A 25,900-nucleotide genomic window follows, 5' to 3' on the forward strand; every position below is an offset into this window, starting at 1 on the left:
TATCGCGCGCGAAAAAGAGAAAGCGCGACGCGTTCAGTTTGGCGCGCGCGCGCGCGCGTTCGTCCCGCGATAATTATAATCACGCGTGCAATAATCATCGTTTTGAAATATTTAAATAGGATATATGTATACAAACATTTTCTGCCGTGACGTTCCGAACGTACAACGTAGCTGTATCCCAAGATTCGGCCTTAATGAGATTATATTCATACATTTGTATGATTGTATCTATCACACGTGCAAATAGGAGGGGGTCACGAGAGTCACGAAATACATGGCGAATATCGCATAACGCGATTCCGCGAATCAGACTGCATTGCTCGTTCACGGGCTCGTGTGATTAACTGACGGGGCATGACGATAAATCTTCGAGAACAATTCAATTTACTATTTTATTCGCAAATTGTATAGACCGTGGTATCCCGCGCGGAATTTTATGACCTTGAAGTTTGTTATAGTGGTTGATATCTCCTGTAATTTTGTTTAATTTTCTTTAATTTTGCAATCGTATTTCGCCTTTAGTTTCCAAGGTACACGTTAGCGCCCTGTTTTACAATATATAATATAATATATAATAATATATAATATAATATATAATAATATATAATATAATATATAATAATATATAATATAATATATAATATATATAATATAATATATAATATATAATATATATAATATAATATAATATATAATATATATAATATAATATTTCGCGAGAGGGATTAAAATTATCGAAAATAAATAAAAAAATAAAAAAAATAAATTAAAAATTCCTACAAAAGGGGAACGTTATTTCCGGTTCCGTTCATTGGCTCGGCCGCCTCGCTCCAGCTGATCTCGCCTCTCATTGGTCACCGTTTTCCGTGAATAATTCGCAAACAAAACGGCGGATCGCATTTGCGCCAAGGAAAAAGTTGCTTCAAATGATCTCAGGAACCCCTCATTTCCCGGAAGTACCATAATTTTGGGACAATCTGTACGCAGAACTTTTGAACTAACTATATACTTGAGCATATAAACTTATTTATAATTAGATATTTGGACGAAGTCGCGTAGAGCGCGCCTCTCCACAGTTAATCATCGAAGCAAATCCTCAGATCCGACAGGTTGGAACTATAATTTTTGCTTCGAAGACGAAGATAGAACGCAGACAAAGTAGATATCGCGCGACAAAAGAACAAGAAAGGAAACGAAAGGAAGAGAAAGAGCGGCAGAAAGACGAAGACAAAGTTTTTGGTAATTTATTTTTTAATTCTATCTTTTCGTCCGGACATGGCCGGAGTGGCGAGATATGGCTGTCGGTGAGTAGGAGAAACCGTAATACGGAGATGGGGTGGAAGGGTGAACGGATATAGAGGGGTGGGTCGGTTGATGCCGCGCTGAGCTAATTGCCAACCCCTTGGATTACGTCTCTTGGATGGGGATCTCAACTTTCGACGATAGCCGACCACCATCGAGAAATTGCTCGTTTCCTCGACGAACTTCTTTTCCTTTTGGAAATTAAAAAAGAATGCCTCCGAGTGGAGGGTACGCATTCTCAGACGCGCTACACGGCGATACGCCCGCCCCGTTCCGCGCCGCGCCGCTCGTCCTGCTCCGGCACGCAATTCCTGGGGACTTTCGGCGTTCTCATCTCCCCACAGCCCCCGTCTTCTCCTATAATTTCATGAGTCGTGACTCGAATGACAAACGAATTTTGTACCGCGTTATCCGTTTTCCGAAAATTTTCCCACGATTTCGGCAACACCGCCGACCGAACGCATCGTGCCGCTAAATCTCAAATATCAGGTGTAGAAATATGCCCCGCAGTCAGATACACACACCGGCTCGAATATTTGTGGCAGAAAAGCAAACCTTCCGGATATTCTGCAGCCACGAGATCCATCTTCTGTTAAAACATCGGCTAAGTTAAGGATTTTTGTGAGTTCGGAACGAAGCAATGGTGTTCTTAAATTCTTCTAAAACTTCTTTAAATTTTCTTCTGTGTTTCATAGATAGGTTATAGTCATAACTGAGGGTTTCTTGATACATTTTCCAATAGCAATAACAATTTTAATCGTGGAACGACAATTCGCCCCTAGCTGCGCGATCTAATAATTTTACGTTTATTTTTGTTGTGCCGCAATAAAAGGTCCTGCAATAAATGCGTTAAAGTTCTGGAAAACGATAGTATTTTGTCTGCGTTTTAACTTCGTACATCGTTCGGACATATTCATATAGTGTTAACAAAAGACTGACATGTTGCACGTATTTCGTTTAACACTTTCCACTTTTCCATTAGTTGAATTTTATTCCAAGTCGCAGTCCTCCGAGTTCCATGTTCAACAGAACAACATAGAAACTATGCTAAGACTAGTTTAATTTTTATTTCCTAAAGCAACGCGGTGTTCATTTCGAAAAATATGATAAAATTGCGAGCAAAATTTACGCAAATATCTAACAAATATAAAGTCCCCGTTCTAGTTTTGCTTTAAAAGAAAAGCGCAGCCCGACACTCTTCTGGTTCTCGACTCGAGGAATAATATAATAATATATAAATGCGAAATTTTGATAGGGCGTCTGTTTTAAATAGAAGTCTAAGGTAAATAGAAGATTTCTTGCAAAGCGTATATATATCTCGTAAAAGATTTAAGTGTTAACTCACCTGGAAGCGCCTCATATCGCGTGGGTTGCCGGCATTCTTAAGGCAGTTCTGGTTGCACTTGAGAAAGAACTTAAGGAAGAATCTGAAAGCAGGGGAGGATTGCAGTTAAACAGTTGACAAGGTGCTTAACGCTTTTCAACGTCGAGAACTTAATTAGAACGCGAACTTGGCCGGAAACTAAGTCTGAATATTGCATAAGCCAATCGCAAGCCCTCTTCTACTCGCCTCTATTATTCAGCATTTCTCTAGATTAAACCCTCGACCACGTGTTCTTCGACCTTTAGGACCGGGAGCACGGGCGCTATATATGCTGCACCCACTGCCGCGTCTACCGTGTCCGTTTACCAAAATGTCAAATACCATATTCTTCGAAAAACATTCGCCGACCGGATAATGGATTAGATAGTGCCACTCTAATTTTACCGAACGCTTGCTGGCATATAACTCGGGGCAAAGGCGTCGATACGAACTCTCGCGCAGATCTGCCCGGTTCAAACGATTATGTATAATACTCTGTTTCTAACGTCTCGCAAAAATAACATCGCCGAATTAATTTCGATTTTTGCTTGTTCAATCATTTTCTGGAACAAGGAAGAAACTTTATGGATTTAATAAATACATCTGGAAATACTAAAGTAGTTGGATGATATATTTGCCATTGAATTCGAATACACGATGAAGCTTTCGGTAATCGCATTATTATTGCATGCCGTGTGCATTGAATGAAACACGATCTATCACCAGTAATACGGGGGTCGATCAAATATTAACTGGAAATCTGCAACGTGTGTTATTGTGCTAAATTATTACCTCGACAGCTGTTAGAATGAATTTCTGCGAAGAAGATCTCTCGATTTTCGATATTTTTATCGTTCGACTTGCTTTGCTCTGTTTGAACGATCTTATTTTAGAGCAATCGACGATACGCGACTTTTGTTCATGCAATTTCGGATTCATGGACTCGCGTAGAAATATTATTGTATACAGGGAGTGAGTCCCAAAATTATGGTATTTCCAGGAAATGAGGGGTCCCTGAGGTCGTTTGAAGTAATTTTTTCCTAAGCGAAAATGCAATCCGCGGCTTCGTTTACGAGTTATTAACGAAAAACGCTGACCAATGAGGAGCGAGCTCGGCTGGCGCGAGACGGCCGAGTCGATGAGCGGAACCGGGCTTCGTCTGCTGATTGGCTCGGCCGCTACGCGCCAGTCGAGCTCGCCCCTCATTGGTCAGTGTTTTTCGTTAATAACTCGTTAACGATGCCTCGGAGAAAATTTTTGTAAAGGAAAAAGTTGCTTCGAATGACCTCAAGAATCTCTAATTTCCCGGAAATACCATAATTTTTTTGATACTCTGTATAGGACGAGAATACTTGCTTTTATTATACTAATGTTTCACATCTATCGAACGTTTATTACGATCTGAGATTATTATTCAGTGATATTTTTTATCATAGAACGATAATATCTTTATAAATAATAAACGTGTAAATAATAAACTACGAGCGTAAGAGAAAGGGTTACGGTTGAAAACCGGCGGACTCGTCGTCCATGAATTATGCAGAATATCGGGGGATATTGAATCGGAGAAAAATTTCAAGGGTGTTCGTGTGTTCGCGTCGATGGCAGAGAGAAAAGGCAGGAGAAGACAGCGTGAAAGAGAGCGACGAGCGAAGCGAAACGCGAATAATCTCTATAGATGGATCGGAGATGGATCTAGAGAACGGAGAAACCGCGTAGGAAACAATTAGGAGGACCGAGACGATGAAGAGGTTTAGGGGACGAAGGGGTAGTTTTCTGGGTGGCTGGTAGGCCAGTCCTCCCACGGGACGCCATTGTCATCCCCCAGCGGAGTGCGTCCATACGATCCGGGACTCCATCGAAAAATCAAACGCATACCTTCTGCTAGCAACGCCCGGTTTTTTCCTTTCACGTTTGCGCGAATGGCCCCGGCGAAATTGTAAGAGGGATTCGTCTGTTTCTTTTTGCTGCCTCCCGTTCGTTTCGATATTTTCCTTCGGCAGCGGCGTCCCCGTCTTTGTCTTTGTCGCATCGCTCGCGTTTTTCGCTTCGGAAGCCGCGCAACCGGAAGCAAAGCCGCGTACAGTGGCCAGCAAAATTCAACCGATGCGAGTGTTTCCTCTTCAAAAATTATAGTTTATTTATACAGGAGCGTGCACAATTATAGGCTCGAAGCAACTTCTACGTCGTTACCGATACATGAAAGAGGACTTGACAAAATATTATATTTGTACAATTAATATATAAATTTTCTAAATACCCAAATACGGTGTTTCGTTAAATGTTTGTTTAAACATCGCTGAAACTGTTAAATTTATTTCGAGCGTATAATTATTCACTGTACGTCCGGTTGGGAAACGAAAGAAACTAGTGGTGTGCGTTAATTTACAATTTTTCCAATGTAATAAACAGATAAGAGTTTTACTGTAGTTTATATAGTTTTCCAGTTGCATAATTACAGTTCTGACTCAATTTCTCGTTTCACTACGAGGTAAGATAGAAAATAACAAATTTAAGTGGATTTAACACTTTCATCATAAACACTTTGTATCATAAATATATTATATTATTATTTATTATTATTATATTATTATTATTATTATTATATCATTATTATTATATTTATATCATAAACACATCATACACTTTCATTTCTCATAAATTATGTAACGGAGAATCATATTCGTCCCGTAACTGTCTCCTTCGGTATTGCCCAAAGATTCTCTATCGGATTCGTGAATAAATGATCCTTTTTTCACAAAAAGCACTCGTATTGGCTCAATTTTGCTCCTCGCTGTACCAGATGACAGTCGACGTCGGTCCGTTTAATTTTACGGTCGGTCACAGGGATAAGATCGTTCAGATGCTGCGTTTACGCGCACGCCGACTATGGTCTCTATCATTGCGCTGATTTATCTCGCGCCCTGTCTCATCGGCCTATCCGTCGCTGCCTTTTTTATTCGTCATAAAGCATTAAGGGGCACGGCAGCGCCATTGGCAATATAAATAACACGCACCGCCGAAGAATCACAAGGCCGTTAAACCGCGTTTGAAACACGCGTAATCGTCCGAAGTAATTCCGATCCTGAACACTTATCCGGCGCTGAATCAAATTTGATCTCGCGATAAACAAGCCGTTCGCGATGCTTTACGCGCTCTCGCTTTTCTCGCTGCTTACGCGTGCGTGCACTTTGAGAAAATAAGTGCTGTCGAGCGGATTACAGTAATGTCTCCCTAACTGACGCTCAGATTGTGCAGAAAAATGGACAATTTGGGAAGAAGAGACACGATTATTCGAGTCTTGCGCCTCGTTTTTATATTTGTTGAGAATCGGTAATTGTAAAAACAAGGCGCAAGACTCAAATTAATCGTATCTCCTCTTCCAAAATTGTCCATTTTTTCTCCACAATCTGAGCGTCAGTTAGGGAGACATTATTGCATTGGGCTCGCGGTTGCGCGCAAAACAGGATAAAATGCGAATTTCATTCAGCGATCGTCCGGGTTAAACTGACTTGAACTCGTCCCTGAAGAGCGATGGTCAACGCTGCAATTTTATACTTTATAAAATCTTATGAACCATTTCAAATGAATTAAAATAAGATCAAATAATAATAAAATCGAAATAATCAAATCACATGAAACCAATCCAAACGACGGGTTTCTGATTTTTCATTTGCAATTCCTGAAGTTATACGATAAATGACGGAAAATACAGAATTTTCAAGCAATTCTGTTTGGCAAAAAGAAGTCGCCGGCGTTGCACGATAAGTCTGTAAAACAGGTAAGCAGGGAGACCGAGCATTCGCGTGTAATAAAAATCGGACTTTTCGTATGCGCCAACCTGATAGCTCGATTCGGAGTTACAGTAATGTCTCTCTAATTGACGCTCGGATTGTCCGCAAAAATGGACAATTTGGAAATAGCAGATACGATTATTCGAGTTTTGCGGCTTGCTTTTATAATTGTTGACAATTCGTAACTATAAATACTGTTGGAATTTCAACGATGACCCACCTAACAGTTTTATGGCCCCTTGCGAGGGTGAGCCGTTGCCTACAGAGGCCCAGGTGGGCCCAGACGTTCAGTTCAAGAGTAGACACCGAACCGTGAGGTTGCCACCTCGGGATTTTCACCAACACCAGATTTCTGTACCTCTGTAGTTTTGCAATATACCACCATCACTTATTTCACTGGATACGCGAATGTTCTGGCGTAGAATTTGTAACTCTAAATAAAGTGCTTTTGAGTAATCTTTCATTCTACAACAAATACGAATCGCAAGGCTCGAATAATCGTATCTCCTTCTCCCCAAATTGTCCATTTTCGTGCACAAGCTGAGCGTCAGTTAGGGAGACATTACTGTATTTCGAAAGAAACTACGTGCGTAATAAATATCGGACGTTTCGTATGCGCCAACCTGATAGCTCGATTCGAAGTTACAGTAATGTCTCTCTAATTGACGCTCGGATTGTCCACAAAACTGGACAATTTGGGAAGAGCAGATACGATTATTCGAGCCTTGCATAACCTTGACACAATCTTGGCAATTCGTAAATATAAAAAGGAACCGCAAGGCTCGAATAATCGTATCTCCTTCTCCCCAAATTGTCCATTTTCGTGCACAAGTTGAGCGTCAATTAGAGAGACATTACTGTATCTCGAAAGAAACGAAAATTCGCCATTAACGAGAATTACAAAGACCGGCTTGTAACATACACGGACAGATAGTAACATATGCCGCAGATAGCATCGTGTAACGCGCATATTACCGTAGATTTCACGCGGCTGAACTATCTAAACGAGATGCTGTTACCGCGAGCCGGCCGGTGAGAGCCCATACAAATTGTCAACTGATTGTGAGTCGGATGTTTGGCACGGGATCCGTACAGTTCGGAAAAGTGAAAGGGAAAAATGAAAACCGATCTCCCCGGATCCCCTTGTTCGCGGCTGAGTCCGGAAGGGAACGCCAGCGAGATATAAAGAGGGAAGGAAGCGTAGGTGGAGGAGGCGGAGGGCGGATACACGGAAAGAGAAAGGGAAAGAAACGTATCGATCTCCTGCTACATACTTTTCGTATCTATCCGTTTCCGAGGACTCCTAGGTTCGTGTTAACGGCTGCAGTTGGCCGCCCTTAGAGTGCCGGGCGAATTTAATTTCGTTTACTCTTAGAGGACGTTAAGATCCTATCGGGATGCTGGATGGGTATTCAAAGCATTGTACTTCGGCTTATCCCCGCTGTGAATCTCGCTCTAAACACGATGTCTTTATCGCGCCTCGGGCGAGGAGAACGACGACGGCATCCAGGCTTTCGAAGATACCGACCTCATCGACGTTGGCTTCGTTACTTCGAGAATGGCGTCGACGCGTCATCCGATGCACGGTTTTTTTCTGTTTTTTTTTTTTTTCATACGGTCGGAGGGACTCCGAAAAATTGACGTTTCCGCAATTCTTCTCGGTTCGGAAATTTTCAATCATTTGCGAGTCGAAGCTGCTCAGCCTCCGCGACGCAGACATTCTTTCTGACCTCGTATTTGCATTCTGTGCCGTCATTGATCAACGCATTCCAGTTTTTAGCATTTGAGCCATTTATTTTGAAAGTGGCATAAGTCACTTTACCGTAATGAAAAGTGATGATTTTTTAATGTTTATACGAAATTATTTATACTGAAAAAGATATCAGTATCCTGAGATAACAAATACAAGTAAATCTTCTCGAAAGTTAGCATCCATATTTTTAAACGTGTTCAAACGCAAACCCTTGAATATATCGACTTAAAAACAAAGTGACTTATGCCACTTTCAAAATGAACGGCTCATTTGTTAAATACGAGCAGATTCAGGAGCACCGTTGTGAATCATGGCATTTTTAATGGCGAGTGCGAAGAATCGAACGTTTTTGATTTCGTTCCGAACAGGATTTATGGAAAGATCTTGTTGTCGTTGTTATCGTTGCATCGACGATAAAAGAAACGTATCGATCGAGCAATGAAATACGTTGATCACAAAAAATGAAACACGCCGATCAAAAAACGAGATCTAACGGCTAAAGTATTTGAGAAAGGTGCCGCGCGTCGAGGTTCGTGTTTAACTTTCTTCGTTCGTCTTATATTTTTCCACTCGGCAGTCGCCTCTTTTCACTCTATCCGGCGAGCATTGGCTGTTAGGGCCTAATGGATTGCGTTACCTACTGATTCAAATGCGAACTGGATTTCATTCCGAGCTTGATGGGGCGTCAGTGTCGACAATGTAGTAACGCGAACACGAGCGAGAAGGGTGGAATGGCTAGTTTCTTACAGGAGCCCAAACTCGATTTCGATCATCTATTAGATTTTTCTCCTCCGACGATGCCTTCCGCGAGCTTCCACCGCTTTTCACGATAGAGAACCTATTTCGGATCGTCGCGTGAAACAGCTGCTGGGCGCATTTTACATCGCTGAAGCATCCGATCAAGTTAAAGGTCGTTCGACTCGACAACCAGGATTGACACGCTTCGCGAAACACGTTGTCGCGAAACTAATTCACCGAAACTGTTCATTCGTTCTTTCTACCTACGTTCTTTCTGTCCCAAAAATGTCTCGCAATCCGGAAATGGCGGGTTCCTCGGATCATTTGAAGCAATTTCTTCCTTTACAGAAATGTTCTCCGAGGCACCGTTAACGAGTTATCAACGAAAAACAGTGACCAATAAGAATCGAGTACGGCTGACGCGTGGCGGCCCAGCCAACGAGCGCGCGAAGCCCAGTTCCGCTCATTGGCTCGGTCGCCTCGCGCCAGCCGAACTCGCCTCTCATTGGTCACTGTTTTTCGTTAATAACTCTTCAACGGTGCCTCGGAGAAAATTTTTGTAATGGAAGAAGTTGCTTCGAATGACCCGAGGAACCCGCCACTTTCGGATTGCGAGACATTTTTGGGACACCCTGTATAATATTATAATACATATTAATTTAAGGACTTACGGTTATTTTACTATCTTTGATTAAACCTCGTATCTGTCCATTCTAAATCTTCGTATTCTTTGATTTTATAACTGATGGATAACTTTCCGTACAAACTCAATAAATAAGTAAATAAATGAATATTTGTACAAGCGTATCTGTTCAAAGGAACATAATCCGAATTTTAAAGCAGTCGTCGGAAGACGAAGACGATGGTATCTTGCACAAAAATTGCACGAAAATTGCACGAAAATTGCATAAAAATTGCACATATTTCGGCGACGTGTTCAAAATTGCAAAACGACCTGAGGAACTCGCCGCTTTCGGATTGCGAGACATTCTTGGGACACCCTGTATAGTAAATTCTCCCTAATTGACGCTCGGATTGTGCAAAAAAGTGGCAATTCGGGAGGAGGCGATACGATTATTCGAGTCTTGCAGCACATTTTTGTAGTTGAAAGTTGGCACAGACGTCTATAACGGAGTTGAAAACAAGAAGTCTGGTCCCGAAAAAAGATTAACGTTGACCCAAGATATCACGAGTGATATCGTGTTATGGGATAGATGCATCGACGACACAATAAAACATAAATAGACGATTGATAGTTTCCGATTACGCGTGATTAACCCTCTGCATTCGAGTGGCGACTCTGAGGCGCCAATAAAAATTGGTATACTATTTTTCGAAAGCATTTTTAGAGCATCAGACACTCGTTTATATTTAAAAGAAAATTGTTAAAATTTCATTGTACTTGTCAATAGGCTAGATATACTATTTTTCGAAAGCATTCTTAGAGCATCAGACTCGTTTATATTTGAAAGAAAATTGTTAAAATTTCATTGTACTTGTCAATAGGTTCAAATCCATATGCACGAATCGCGATAAATTATATAAAATAGAAATACTGTAGATCAGAAGTCATGTTTTGGATTTCGAACTCAAACAGCTTCGACTGCAAAGTGTTAATGCAGGTATAACTCGGCAATCATTTCTCAAATGTAATAACTAGACTGCGGATTTTTATGTATTTATGTGCACAGATTTTTAAATTGCAAAAAATTCGCAACGCAATATTAACAATGGACACAGTTACACGTAGACACATTGACACGAAATGTTCGATTTATTTCATATTGCGAAGAACTCTGTGCACTCGTTTGAAACACAAAATTATGAGTAATACACACTCGACATAATTAATTTACGGAAAATTAAATAAGTTCAAGGAGAAGTGGTTTCACACATTTTCCAACGTTTGGTTTCTTCTTCGTCCACGAACGACGAGATCAAAGTGCTGAACACCGAAATATTTTCAAGTCCGAATAAAACGTACGGATTACAAGAAAAACGCGAGCAAGATCGAGATCGTCCGTTGAATCGTTTTCGAATCATTTAGGTGGAATTCGAATTTGCGTTCGTACGCGCAAGAGATTGTCGCTGGGTGCTAGGGCGAGCGAGAGGGCGCGCGCCGAAACGCGTGGTAATTAAAGCGTTTTATGGATGAATTCGTCCGACAGATCGATTGATTCCCGGCCAGATTGGCCTTTGCTCGGTTGCTAACGAATTGACACGGAATAAAATATACAGAAGCCGACCAATTGAGAAATCATTTCCAACCTGCCTTCCGATAGTAACATACCTTTCCATTGCCTGGGATCAAATGAAAATAAAACGAAGCAGCGTGCAGCGGAAAGCGGAGAGGATTGTATGTGATGGTGGTAGGAGGGCCGGCCGGGGGGGTGGGGCAGGGGGAGACGGGAAACCAGGAACACGGCATGTAGCGGGAAATGTGCACCGTTCGCTGTTTCCAGTTCCACGGTATACAACTTCGCAACGTTGGGATGGATAAACGAACGAACCAGAAAAAATAAACGACGTCGATAGAAAAACGCTAAATATTGAAGGCTCGCGAAGAGCGAGAGGAACAGAGCGAGGGGCTAAACGGGGGCGTAGAGGAAAAGAGGAAAAGCCGGGCAAACAGTGGAAAATGAATTTAATCAAACCCAGCGATCATAGATTCCTACGCAGCGGTTTGTTAATGTTTCCTGCCCACCAATTAGCGATTTTTCTCGACGTGTCGGAAGAGGTGCCTCCTCCCTCTTCCGCGCGCAAAAAAATGCACGCGAATCGCGGATCGAATCCGCGGCTCGCTTAATTTTCGAACTTCGCGAGTAGACTGCGAATTTTCGTACTTTCGTGCAATCTGCACATTCGCAAAATAATAATCCTTCGTACGGTCGAATAAATGCGATATTTTGAAAATTCTTGCTAGAATTGTCACGGAACAAGAGTCGAACAGAGGATGAACAGGGATGATTCTTCTTTTGATAGTTTCAATAGATTATAAGTAAAATAATTCTGAATTTCTTCCGTCGTCTTCGTTGCTCTGTGTTTCATTTACCATTAAATATAAAATAATAGTAAAATAAATATAAATAATAATAAAATGATAAACCATAATTGAGTTGCAGATTGCTTAATAAATTCTTAAAAAGCGATTGTAAGCGTTAGTCATGAATTTATCGCGAGAACTTCGTAAAATTTTCTTATTGGAGTATTCTCGATAAAAAATCGTCGAAGGTTCTGATCGATACAACATTGTAAAATCAGGCTCCCTACGGATAAATTATCATTTGACAATGAGCAAATTCAACGTTTAAATGTTGACTTATATATTCGACGCGACGTCACCCACCGCGCGGATATTGAATTTGCGGAACCGAACGTCGAATTTAAGTCCACGGGATATTGTTCGCTTCGTAGTCGTCCGTTTTTTGTATTCGCGACGCGTGGGAGGGCGGCAACTCGCAAATAAATACCTTCCGATCTAGTAAATATATTTCGGGAGCGGGAGCGAATGGATATAGGGGGCTTACTCGCGGGGACTTACGCGTAATAGTTCCAAATAGGGTTGCATTACACGTATCAGAAATCCATTTTCTCCCGCGTCGGAAAATCTTTAATCATGTTTTCGGCTTCCAATGTACGCTCCCTTTTTTTTCTTCACACTGTAGAGGAGGAGTGCGCGCGACGAAACTTCGTCGGAGAATTCGGTGCTATCGTTCACGTGTGCCGTCTAACTCGGCGCGACACATAAAACGAAATACAAGTATCTAACGCTTCGCAGTTCTCTTCCAATTAAATATTATTCTTTCTTTTAATTTTAATAAAATGTCATGCGTTGTTTCAACGAGAAATGAAATATTTCATCTGCTTCTCGTAACAATTGAGCCGTTTATTTTGAAAGTGGCATAAGTCACTTTTTTTTTTTAAATGAAAAGATACCGTTCAATTGTAATTAGTGTTACCATTAACTCGATTCTTTTGAAAAAGTGACTCATGCCACTTTCAAAATAAACGGCTCAATTATTAAATTACGGGGTTGACGGTAAAACAAAACGGTATACAAAAGTGCAATAATATTCTTTAGCCTCCATTCGGATAGGCAACAACATGCTCTGATGCAAATGTTAAACGTATCGAGTGGGAGAGAATTTATGTAAATAAGTTCGAGAATATTTTTCAGCATCTACTTAAATAGGCAAAAATATTGTTTCTTTTTCAGAACTTAAGAAGGTAGCAAATAAAGGAATTATTTCACAAAAATGCAGGAAGAAGCGTTTTCATTACTTATTTAATTTAAGAAAAGCATTCTCCTACCAAAAATTCAGAAGTCAAACGGTAAAACGATCAAGGAGAAATGTCCGAGGCAGCTTAAGAGACAACAAAGAAGATTTTACCTAACCAAGACATGCTCGAATCTCGGTAGGATAGCATCGAGTAAGAAAATTCCGCCTATTCCGGAGTCGTAGGCGTGTCCAATAGCGTACTAATCGCAAGTCTAAACGACAAACCCTTACTCAGCAGTCGTATTAACAATATATCTTCGGTAATAGGTACCCCTTGGGTACGTCTTCATTAAGCTCATTGTTATTAAGCTCTAAGAGAATTCATGATCCCGCCACCGAAGGGATTGTAACATAATTTATGAAATTTCAGATTCTGGAATATGCATCAAGAAATTGTCAACGCAATGATATCGCGTTGAATTCTCCATTCAACCGGAGAGAATTTTCATTTTCCTTGGACTTTAGACGTTGCATCGATTGCGTCTAAAGGATGTTTAGTATTTTTCTTTCGAATAACAATTTCAGAATATTTCGGAATAAAATTGTCACTACATAGCACTTAATAAAAAAAATCTTCGAATCGGTTTAACACTAAACCTACCACGGTCAAAATGACCGATTTTTTATTTTACGATACTACGAACTTTGGAGACTTCTTCGTAGGAAATGATTGAACAAATTATATTATTGAAACAAGTCTCATAATTAAAACTTTACAAAATCCAAGTGAATTCTATCTTTTCACTCTTACGAGTCAATGCACGCTAATCGTCATTACTGTTCGGTTGGTTTAGTGTTAAAAACACAGGTTGACACTCGGTAACTATAAAAATAAGGCTCGAATAATCGTATCTCCTCTTCCCAAAATTGTTCATTTTTGCGCGCAATCAGAGCGCGAATTAGGGAGAAATTGCTGTAGCTTCCAACGAAATAGCTTGTTAAGAACTTACGAATTCGTATAAAGTACGACTCCTAATACCAAATTGTTCGATAATTTCTCAATTTCGATGAACTAATCGATCACGATGACGTTGAAACGTCTAATAGTTAAACGTCTAATGGGCTAAAGCACACCGGGAGCCGCCAACCGAAGCGAAAAGCGAAGAAAATAGCTGCGCAAGAGAGGGTATCCCGTGCAGAGGAGCGGTCTGGTCTTTCTTTCCGAGAAGATACGGCCTTGTACCCTTCGATCGGATGTATTATTTTAGTAAGAAAACGCCCGGGAGTAATCGCGAGTGCATAATGCAGACGCGCAGGACGTCAATTAGTAAGAATGTATACCGAGGTCCGTAAGGTATAGGAAACCACCTAGAGCTGTATACCTTGCATACACCTTAACTGGGGTTAGTAAGGGGTTAGCAAGGTATCAGGGGATGCTTAATGTTTAACTAGCCTCCATTACGCCTCCTGCACCGGTCTTCACGGAACCTCCTACCCCCTTCGCACCGCCGTCATCCAGCATCCACTGACTCCCGTTCCTTCGGATCTTCTCCGCAGGAAATATTATAGATAGGAAACGGCTAAGAAGGATTGCGTGTAAGTTATCCACTAATTCGCGGAATCATTATCTCGAGATAAAGCTTCTTGGGAATGCTGCTCCATGATTCGACCCGCGCGGTACGCCCTTCCATCGAAATTACAATTTCGTGATTTGCCGTTGCTCGTTACGGCGAGATCAGCTTTTCTAATCGATTCGTCGGCGACACGATAATTTCACGTTTCAACTTCGAATTTAATTTAGCCTCGATTTCGTTTAACTTTCAAGCGGGTTATTAATAGACCGGCGATTTTACCGAGTAATTGCGGTTTCAAATCGTGGAACAATTGGAAGCAATTAATGGCGCGGATATGCTACTTTCGATCTGTTAAAACGATTAACGAAGGCTCGAAACTTCCGAGTTATTTCTGTTTGACGCAACAGACGCGGACGATTTTTAATTTGCACAAAAGTTCGCGGTCTAATTGTTGCTGGTTCGAGGATTTGATGCATTTATGGCGGAATTGAGTAGACGCGGCTGAAAATGGTAGGGCGTGGAATAGTGGAGTTAAAAGAACGTAGAATAGTTAAATAGTTGAAAGGTTTGTAATATCACAATTTTTCTCCATTGTTCAGTCAATTGTTCAATTTGTCGTCCAAGTAACCCATAATTAGACTGCGAATTGCACGCGTATACGACAAAAATGAACAGAAGAAATGCAACATTGCGAAATGCAACGAAGGAATTGGAAGAATTCAAGGATACTGTTACATTATTTCGAACTTATTACAATTATTAAAAGCGCAAAGACATTTTAATTTAACACATGTTTCCTGCAATTAAACTTATGCAATTTTTATCGACCTCCGGACAGAGCAGAGCTAATCTGCATCTGATGGAAAGTTGCTTCGCCAGAAACGCCTAGAAAATAATGCGTTTTAAAATTTCATTTGTACGCGGGCGGAGCTTTGTTACGCTCTTAAAACACTTTCGACAATTACGCCTGCGTGGCAACACGCACGCGAAGTTCAAATAGAAACCGTATCCCGTATCAAAACGCACAGTATTTTAGAGGTGAACCAGGACGGAACGAACATTAATTTAATTCACATAAAAGTCAACATTTCGGGCTAGTTGAGAAAATAATGTGACGTGTGAGCAGCGCCGGTTGCCTGTCCTTATGGTATCATTGTTTAATTTCCTCTTACCGGAATATGGACGTAAATAGGAGCGAAGCGCGGAGAGAGAGAGAGAGAACAAGTAGAATAAATTCACGCGTGAGCAGACAAGGAGCTACGAATGTTCTTAGGGCCTTCAACCGGTCCTTTTAGTGCGCTAAAAATTCCGAAATAAATCTTCCAGGGTCGGCGGCATTTGTGTATCTTGGCTTTAAATATCTTGGTCATTCTCTATTTTTCGCAATAATTTTTGTAGCAACGAGTGCTACCGTTCCAAGCTTGGTACACTCGTTAAGGTTATATTCGCAGAATTTACGAACACTTTTTACAGTAACAATGATATTTTTTCTTCGATATTGTGGCGGTTGCAAAAAGCGTTTGACAATGAAAATTTATCACTGAGGGACATAGTCCTGTGTATAAAATATGCACAGTACAGTAATGTCTCTCTAATTGACGCTCGGACTGTCCACAAAAATGGACAATTTGGGGAGAAGGAGATACGATTGTTCGAGCCTTGCGGTTCGTTTTTATAGTTTCGAACTGTCAACAACTATAAAAAACGAGCTGCGAGGTTCAAACAATCGTATCTTCTCTTCCCAAATTGTCAATTAGGGAGACATTATCGTATTTCGTAGATTTTAGAATTATTAACCAGTCCGCTTTTTTTTATGCGAGTATAACAGGAAACGTGTCACGCAAAGCCATGATAAGAGGAACGATCGAATAAGATAATTTTATAATAGTAATAATATAATAATATAATAATATAATAATATAATAATATAATAATACAATATATAATATAATAATATAATTATAAATTCCTACGCGAATAGGAATGAAATTAGTCTACGAGCATAGATATCGCACGAAATTGAGTGGACAACAAATATTGATAAACAAAGAATGAATCGTTTCGAAAGAACGTTTATACATTTGGAATAAAAATTTCTTACATTTCTCTGTCTCACGAAATTCGTATTTTGAAAATAATGACTCGAAAGTTAACGAGTAGAATGAGTTGAATAACGATTCGAGCGACATCAGACCGTAACAAAGCGCAAGGCAGCAACAATCTGTATGAAAAAGAAACTACGGTCTCCGTCCATTTCTCGATGTATACATTAATTCGACCTATCGTTTCTCATCCATAATTCTACATTTTAAAGAAATATATCGAACGATCGGCTACACGTAGTCGCGGGTGAATAAAAGATACGACAGCATCGGGTACAGAAAATCGACGAATCTTCACCCGATGATGGTTCAGCGGTGCCACGAAATTCCATGCTAGCAGCGTTCCAATGTATGTATTTTGTATCGAATCGGTGGTTTTCCTGTTTACAAAAGACGAAATCGGGCTCGCCGATGCGTACAGTGGATAACTTAACTGAATTCCTGTTAGCAGAGAGAGTTTCGTTTACCTAAGTCCCTAAGATGTTAGAAGTTAAGGCTATTCGGCAGGTACCCATACCAAGGTCCTGCATAATTCATATGTAAGTAATACGTCTTAGTAGCTAGCATATCCTGAGCTAACGTACTCTGTCGTGGGCTTTAGGTTGTGTAGCCCTTCTCCCTAACCCCCTGTTCCCACCCCCCGGGCCCCCCTCGTGCGATTCACAGTCCCCTTCGTCACGACAGCGAGATATCCCTAATGGCAGTCTATCATATTAGCTACAAGACGGCTTGAGAGGTCGGCTGCTATAACTAGATTTGCTCTACACCTACGACACAACAACAACTAATGATTTACCATCCATCACATTGTTAATACTAACTAAGCCGGAATGTTAACGTTGGCCACGGGAACCGTGCAAATATTTGCCGAACTTTCGGTCTAGCTTTGCCAGACGCGCCAAAAATGCATGTGTTTATGTTGACATAATATCAGAGGTATCCGCGAGTAATCAATTAGTACGCTAAATGGACCGTTTGTTACGTTTCACGTTACCATCTAATGGTTTCAATTTTTAACGATCCCGATTGAATCTAATTTGATCGAAAACAGCTTTATTGCGCTGTGTATGAACGTGTTATTCGTTTCTCATTCCTTGTCAATTTTTAATTATCTTCGTTTTTGAAGATTTTACAGGTTTGCTTTAGGGTGATAATCATTCTTTTCTTGTTCACGGTCTGTCAATTTAACAGTTTGCATATTAGAGATTTCTATGTCGAATAATTTTAAAACCTTGATAAAACGGATTATTTTGATCATTTTGAGAAAAGATTCTCGACGACTTTATCACATTAAAACGAAGCATGGACATTTCATTTCAAAACAACAATCTCAATAGAAATTTAATCACGATGTTGTGGGTTCGCGATACAATCTATTGTTAACGTTCAACAATTTTGACGCGCGAGAAAATTGCTTTAACCCTTTAACTTGTACGCTCGAGTTAATTCGAGCGCGTTAAACAAGCCAAACTGTGCACACTCGAGATAATTCGAGCGGCGTTGTATTTTATGCTGCTCTATAATTTTTCACACTATAAATATAGTGAATTATGATTCTATTCTAATTTAAATTGAATGGAACAAAAAAGCGCAGTATATCAAAATTCTCCACCAAGAATTGATTTTTTTTGGCCGGTTTTTAAAAAAAAGACTGTGCGTTAAGGGGTTAATCTCCTACTTTCGACAACGCGATAATCGACAATTTTATCTGCTCTTCGTTTTCTAATTTAATGATTCTATTCTAATGAATATAATCGAGAATTGAAAATAACAATGTGAAAGCAAAGAAAAAGAATCGTTTTATTGATATTTATCATTTACATGGGATTGTAAGTTGTAACACTTATTTATTCAAGAATAAAATACAACCTTTTTCCATGGAACAAAAATTGCTCCAGCAAAAATTGATTTTTTTGGCCGGCTATTTCCAAAAAAACTGTGCGTTAAGGGGTTAAACCACAAATAATTGCCACGACAAATCGGATCTTGTCGGATCTTATTTTATCATTGTTACGGTTTGGTATTGAACAAGCAAACGTATATTGTATTATATTTAATTTTATATTATTATATATATATATATATATATATATATATTGTATTATATTATATTATTATTATATATTATTGTATTATATATACAATATATATACAATATACAATATATATATATATATTTATATATATATTTATTTTTTATATTATATTTATATTATATTTAATTTTCGTGAATTTATATCGAGGTTACATGTTCAACAACCGTTATATAATATAATATTTCTAGCAACAATTTTAACGAGTATCGGTTAGTGGTTTTCACGTTCGAGAGAATTGCTTTAAAATGCGAATAATCGTTCGCGACGAGTGTAAACTTTCCCGATTCTTCTCGTTTTTTGGAGTAAATTATTATTTTGCGATAGAGTTACGGTTCGTCGGCGGACGCGTTGAACTAAATACCGTCGGATTCGAATTTTCCGGATTTTGTATAATTTTCAATGCAAGCGTGTCCGAGTGTTTCGTCCAGGCGTAGAGGTACGCGGGAATTGTCGGATTATGTCGCGATGCCTTGGGCGTCCCCTTTCGGAGCAAGGCACGAGTCATTTTCATAAACGCATCAGAACCTCCACCGACATAAACTAACTTAACACCGACGATTCGTACGCGGCCGGTACGAGTGTGTCCGCGATTTATTAATGTCTGCATTTAGATATGGAGCCCCCTGAGGGTTCGCTGGGGACGGTTAGGACCCTCTCAAGTTCCGCTGTCAAATATCGACAAAAACGGCCGTAAGTCGCGCATGCTCCAGCACACGTGTTTCTCACCGAGGCCAGAAACGCCATGGACACCAAAACATCCTGTTTCGTATTACTTTCGGTGAAAGTTCGATATCGGCGCATTCGCTCCGGTTTTTTAACGACGTGTGAAACGTCGTCGATGTCTCGAACGGCGGGTCTTGTTCGCATAAATATTACCGAGTATGCTTTATTTATTATTTATTTGTCAATTTTTTTTCAACATGTTTCTCAAGGTGCTCGTTCTAGATATATTAATTTTTTTTTTATAGACCTTCGTAAAACAGGTGACAATTTTAACCCCTTCTTTTCTCGTTCACGATAATTAACGACAGTCTGTCAATTTAACATTTTGCATATTAGAGATTTCTATGTCGAATAAATTTAACACTCGATAAAACGGATCGTTTTGGTCATTTTGAGAAAAGATTCTCGACGACTTTATCACATTAAAACGAAGCATGGACATTTCATTTCGAAACAACAATCTCAATAGAGATTTAATCACGATGTTGTGGGTTCGCGATACGACCTATTATTAACGTTCAACAATTTTGAAGCGCGAGAAAATTGCTTTAACCCCTTAACTTGTACGCTCGAGTTAATTCGAGCGCGCTAAACGGGCCAAACTGTGCACACTCGAGATAATTCGAGCGGCGTTGCATTTTATGCTGCTGTAATTTTTCACACTCCAATATAATCGAGAATTGAAAATAACAATGTGAAAGCAAAGAAAAAAAGTCGTTTTATTGATATTTATCATTTTCATGGGATTGTAAGCTATAACACTTATTTATTGTAGAATAAAATATAGCCTCTTTCCATGGAACAAAAGCGCAGTATATCAAAATTCTCCACCAAAAATTGATTTCTTTTGGCCGGTTTTTTTTTTAAACTGTGCGTTAAGGGGTTAATTAATCTCCTACTTTCGACAACGCGATACTCGACAATTTTATCTGCTCTTAGTTTTTTGATTTAATTTGTTTCTTGGTGTTAAATCGAACGAAAGGAATCGAAACGCCGTGGAAAAATATACAGTCTTTAGAAATTACACGAAATAAATGACTACGTACCTAATAAAATAGTAATTCTTACCGAAACTTCGAAATAATAGAATTTTACCTCGAATTTTTCTCTCACGTTTTCGCAAATTAATTTGTTTTTTTCGCACGTAATTAACGTTACAACAATGACCGAATTGCTCATATAGTAAACTAGAGAATATATTAAACTAATTCCTTTGTTATTTTATATCTTCTTCTTGATACACTGTGCAGTAATGTCTCCCCAACTGACGCTCGGATTCTCCACAAAAATGGACAATTTGGGGAGAAGGAGATACGATTATTTGAGCCTTGACATAACCTTGACATAATCTTGACAATTCGTAAATATAAAAGCTCGTAAAATAATCGTATCTCCTCTTCCAAAAATTGTCCATTTTTGTGGACAATCTGAGCGTCAATTAGAGAGACATTACTGTATTTATCTATAAAAAAATTCTCATCTTCACGGATTGTTTTATAAAACAACGAAGGCGACGAACATTTCTTTCGTCGTCTCCTTCAAAAAAGATAAAAGAAAAACAACTACTAATCGCTGCAAAATCTTCGCTACAAAAGCTCTAAAAAATCATATTTGTTCGTCGCGTTCGAAAGTGTTAACAATCTGGTCGCAGAAATTGTTCAGCGAAATAGAGAGCAAAATGATGGATGGCCCGGAAAAATATTGGTCGGGCACGCGGGTTAACGAGTAAAGCGCGTTACCGTTACACCGTGGTCGGAAGTTATTGTTATGAACGCGGCGGCAATTGAGTTTAGCGGCGCTTTAAAATTCATTGATAGCAAACGATTCAGCGATGCGTGTCCGTGTACGGTAACAGAGTGCGGCAAGTTTACCGGAAGCCCGCTTAATCCTAACTAACCTCGTTGCACGGTCATGGAGTTTGTCGTCGTCGTCGTCGAAACAGAAGGGGGGGAGAGAGAGGTTAAAATGTGATTTTAATATTCGCGGCTCCTTTGAGGAAACTCGTGACTCTTCCTTAACAGGCTTACGGAGGGCGCCCCAAACCTCCGCCTCTGCTCTCCATCCCGTGAGAACGGCGTCCCGCTTTGAAGAGCACGCCCAGTTTCAAACTCGGAAAAATCTGCAATTCTGCTTCGCCCGGCAACTTCTCTTTACCCTCTTTCCTTCTTTAACAGTCCTCCGTTACGCTCTTATTGTAGCCGTATTCATAATCTATGCGCACACATACTCGCGCGTCCTTAAGACAAACATCTCTTTTTTACGCGAGCGCAACGGGAACAACGAGAACTCGTTCGAGTAATATGGAAATCGATTTTCTACGAACATTCTTTTGGCCTTGAAATTATTGCAATGTCTCGCGCGCACGTTGTTTCGTTGTCAAACGGTGGATCTTTATGCGAATAGAAATTTTTGGCAGATAATTTATGGGAAACGAAGTCGATAATAGATTCGGGATACAAACTTGATTAAATCTCTTTGAACATGTTTCACCAATGAATGTTAAATGATCAAAAATATTTATAAAAATAATAATAATATAAATAATAATATAATAATATAATAATAATATAAATATAGTAATAAATATAATATTGTATAATATAATAATAGATATAATATTATGTATATTATAATAATATTATATATATAATTCTTCGCACACATGTCTGTTGCATGCAATTTTCACTAGTTTGAATATATACGGGAAAAGAATATCTTTAGTTTATTTATTGCACACATTTTAAACGTTGCCTGATTTTACTCGTGTGGCAGTGCAATTTAAAGTAGGATTTAAAAATAATTCAGTTATCTTTATAAATGCTGTAACGTCGAACAATAATATTTAAATGATATGTAAATAATGAATAAAGATCCGAGTTTAGACAAACTCGAGAAGCGGTTTGTTCCATTACTCTGTTAAACAAAGTCGCGATGTCTATGCAACGGATATTCAACGAAGTCCGCGAGAATTAGTGTTTATTGCGTGAAGGCTCGGATAATAAAATAGTAACCTACTTTTTCGGCAAAAATCTGACATATTCTGGCTGCCGTAATAACTGCCGATTCCGCTGTAACTTCAAACTGAACGGTTATTAAGTGGACAGCTATTACGGCCATTGGCTGGAACGGAAAAGCCATGCGAAAATGCCGAAAGGAGGTAGAATACACTTCGGACGGCAAAGGGTTAATGTTCCCACGAAAATACGGCCACGGAAATATGACAAATTGCAAAATAGACGTTTCGATGGAATAAAATTCGAGGTACAGTAAATTCTCCCTAATTGATTGTTACACAAAAATGATCGTTCGCAAAAATGGACAATTTGGGAAGAGGAGTTACGATTATTCGAGTCTCGCGGCTCGTTTTTATAGTTGCTGAACAATCGGTAACTATGAAAACGAGCCGCGAGTCCATTTTCGTGTACAATCCGACGGCAAAGGGTTAATGTTTCCACGAAAATACGGCTACGGAAATACGACAAATTGCAAAACAGACGTTTCGATGGAATAAAATCCGAGGTACAATAAATTCTCCCTAATTGATTGTTACACAAAAATGGACAATTCGGGAAGAGGAGTTACGATTCTTCGAACCCCGCGGCTCGATTTTATAGTTGCTGAACAATCGCTAACTATGAAAACGAGCCGCAAGTTCATTTTCGTGTACAATCCGACGGCAAAGGGTTAATATTTTCACGAAAATATGACAAATTGAAAAATAGACGTTTCAATGGAATAAAATCCGAGGTACAGTTAATTCTCCCTAATTGACTGTTACACAAAAATGATCGTTCACAGAAATGGACAATTCGGGAGAGGAGTTACGATTGTTCGAGTCTCGCGGCTCGTTTTTATAGTTGCTGAACGATCGCTAACTATGAAAACGAGCCTTGAGTCAATTTTCGCGTGCAATCCGAGAGCGTCAATCAGAGAGAATTTACTGTACGTCTGACGGAAACGATTCCGTCGAGCACCGAGATAACGCAGCGTGCGTCCTGGTTGACAATGGTGTTCGCCGCGTTTCTTCGAAAACCAACTGGAAAAGGGGTGCGAGGGAAGGTCGGTCGGTCGGTCGGTCGCAGGACCGTACGAACGAACGAACGAACGAACGAACGAGTGTGAAAAAGCGGGGCAAGACGAAGCGGCTAAATGACAGGAAGGAAGACTTGTAGGTTATCGTCAACAGAAAAGTTTGGAAAGTTAGTAGTCGCCATGCTAGCAGGACATAGAAGCACGCAGGACATGACGCCGTGGCGGGCCGTACAGGGGTTGCCATGGTGATCTCATGGGGAGGGCATTCGCCCTCTCTCACCCTCACCGGGAGAAGATAATGCCGCCTGCCTGCCTGGTTGCCTTTCTACCGATGTTGCTACCAACCGCCGCGATATCAGAAGCCTTGGCAATAAAGCAAACGTCTATGCTCCTACGGAAGTTTACGAGAGACCCGGTTTTCGAGAGATGCGCAATTACGAGGCGACAACCTACTCGATATTTTGCCTTTGTGCAACGGGACCGACTTTCGGCGGACGTACGCAGGACAATCGCTATCGCGTGCGCGGAAACTCGGGCTCCGGATGAACAATACAAGATTTTAGGGAATCTCGTTCGACAATTTCGAAAAGACGCACTTCTCTCGCGTTGGTCGATAAGAGATCGCGCGGAGGGTAAGAGCGTTTCGGACGGAGATTGAAAGTAATCGCGCGCGTACTGCTCGCGAAACAATAGCGCTACGAATATATAAGACTCTAGATGATTCTTTCCGAAACAGCATTTTCACAGCTGATCGAGGAGGCTGGGAGAAAAGCATCGGTTCCATTCATTTGAAATCTTGACCGTATGCTACGAAATAGTTATTTTATCTTTTATAACACGCGCAGGCATGTACTTTGTATTAGGTCTACCGGAAAGTTCTGTTCGTTTAAGAAATGAAAGGAAATAATAGATTTTTCATAAATTTAGTGATATTTATATTGTTCAATATAAGTTCCGTCGTTACTTATGACCTCTTGACAGCGTGATGGCAATTTGTGAGCAAGATTTTTCAAAAATATATGTCTCACGTGAATATGTGCGTATCTATTGAAATGTCCAATGACATTATCGGACAGAACTTTCCGGTAGACCTAATATTTTTGTATAATATATAATATAATATAGTATAATATAGTATATAGTATAGTATATAGTATAATAGTATATAGTATATAGTATATAATGGTATAATAGTATAGTATATAGTATATAGTACAGTATAGTATAGTATATAGTATAGTATATATATATATATATATATATATATATATATATATATATATATATATATAGTATAATATATAATATAATATATTTGTATAGCTCGTATGCTTTTCGTTCGAACGTTATCAAAAACCGAGCACACAAATTCGAACAGTCAGCATTTCTTTAAAACTGTGTTCTATTCATAAAAAATTCCACCCTTAACCCGTTGACATAGCATTCTCTTCGCAGTTACTGCGATTAGATATTCTTCGATTACCATAATTTCTTCGAAGGGAAAGAAAATTGATGCTTATCGTGTGCCTAAATTTACTCGAATGCTTAGACATTGATGACAAGAGATTAGAATTTTATTCAAATTTTAATGGACAGAATAACATATATACTCGATAAGTTATTATTAGAAATTTCCATGACGAGTCGGACTCGTCGAAAGGGTTAAGCGATAGTCTGAAAGAGCGCAGTTCTCGCTGCGCACGCTTGGCTCAGAAAGCTTTCAACTTCGAAGCTTCATCCTCGTCGTTCTGCGAATTCGATGATCCTATCGCGTAAAATCGAATGATCTGGAATTACAAAATCTGTAAAATCGTACTACAAAAGGCATTGTACAATCGCAAAGAATTGCTAGAACAATAAAACGTTACGTTGAAACGAAACGAGATTTGAAAAACCTGCGACTTCAAAATTGCAATAACGCGACGGACGATCGATCGTTAGAAAATCGACAACTAAAAGATGCCTTTGAAATACTGGCAAGGGTTAATTTCTCACTGCGATCGCGTTGATTTTAAATCGCGTTTTTGTCGCGTTCGATCGCGAAGCAACATTGAGAAATGCAGGAAAATTTCTGAATTATGAATTCCTGTTGTCTCGAAATGCTCAGCGAGTTAAAGGAAGTTCTCAGTCTTCTCTGCAGACTTCCCGGACGTTAAGACATACGTGATGCGGATGCTTCGACAAAGTGTCGTCGTATTTTTAG

At 39.7% G+C, this 25,900-nt stretch overlaps 1 protein-coding gene and 1 long non-coding RNA gene across 5 annotated transcripts in view; one reads left to right on the forward strand and one right to left on the reverse strand.

Moving 5' to 3' along the window:
- The window catches only part of LOC117218637 (uncharacterized), an 81,421-nt gene that overhangs the window by 23,280 nt on the left and 32,241 nt on the right, over positions 1-25,900 (forward strand). The gene's annotated exons all lie outside the window — the stretch shown is intronic.
- kn (EBF transcription factor knot) overlaps positions 1-25,900 on the reverse strand; it is a 166,376-nt gene that overhangs the window by 17,421 nt on the left and 123,055 nt on the right. For all 4 annotated transcript variants that reach the window (XM_033467136.2, XM_033467137.2, XM_033467138.2 and 1 more), the window contains exon 7: positions 2,648-2,729. In XM_033467136.2, coding sequence (XP_033323027.1) covers positions 2,648-2,729 — 82 coding nt within the window. The remainder of the gene's footprint in view (positions 1-2,647; positions 2,730-25,900) is intronic.

This window comes from Megalopta genalis, chromosome 7 (assembly GCF_051020955.1).
Source record: "Megalopta genalis isolate 19385.01 chromosome 7, iyMegGena1_principal, whole genome shotgun sequence".
Classification (NCBI taxonomy): domain Eukaryota; kingdom Metazoa; phylum Arthropoda; class Insecta; order Hymenoptera; family Halictidae; genus Megalopta; species Megalopta genalis.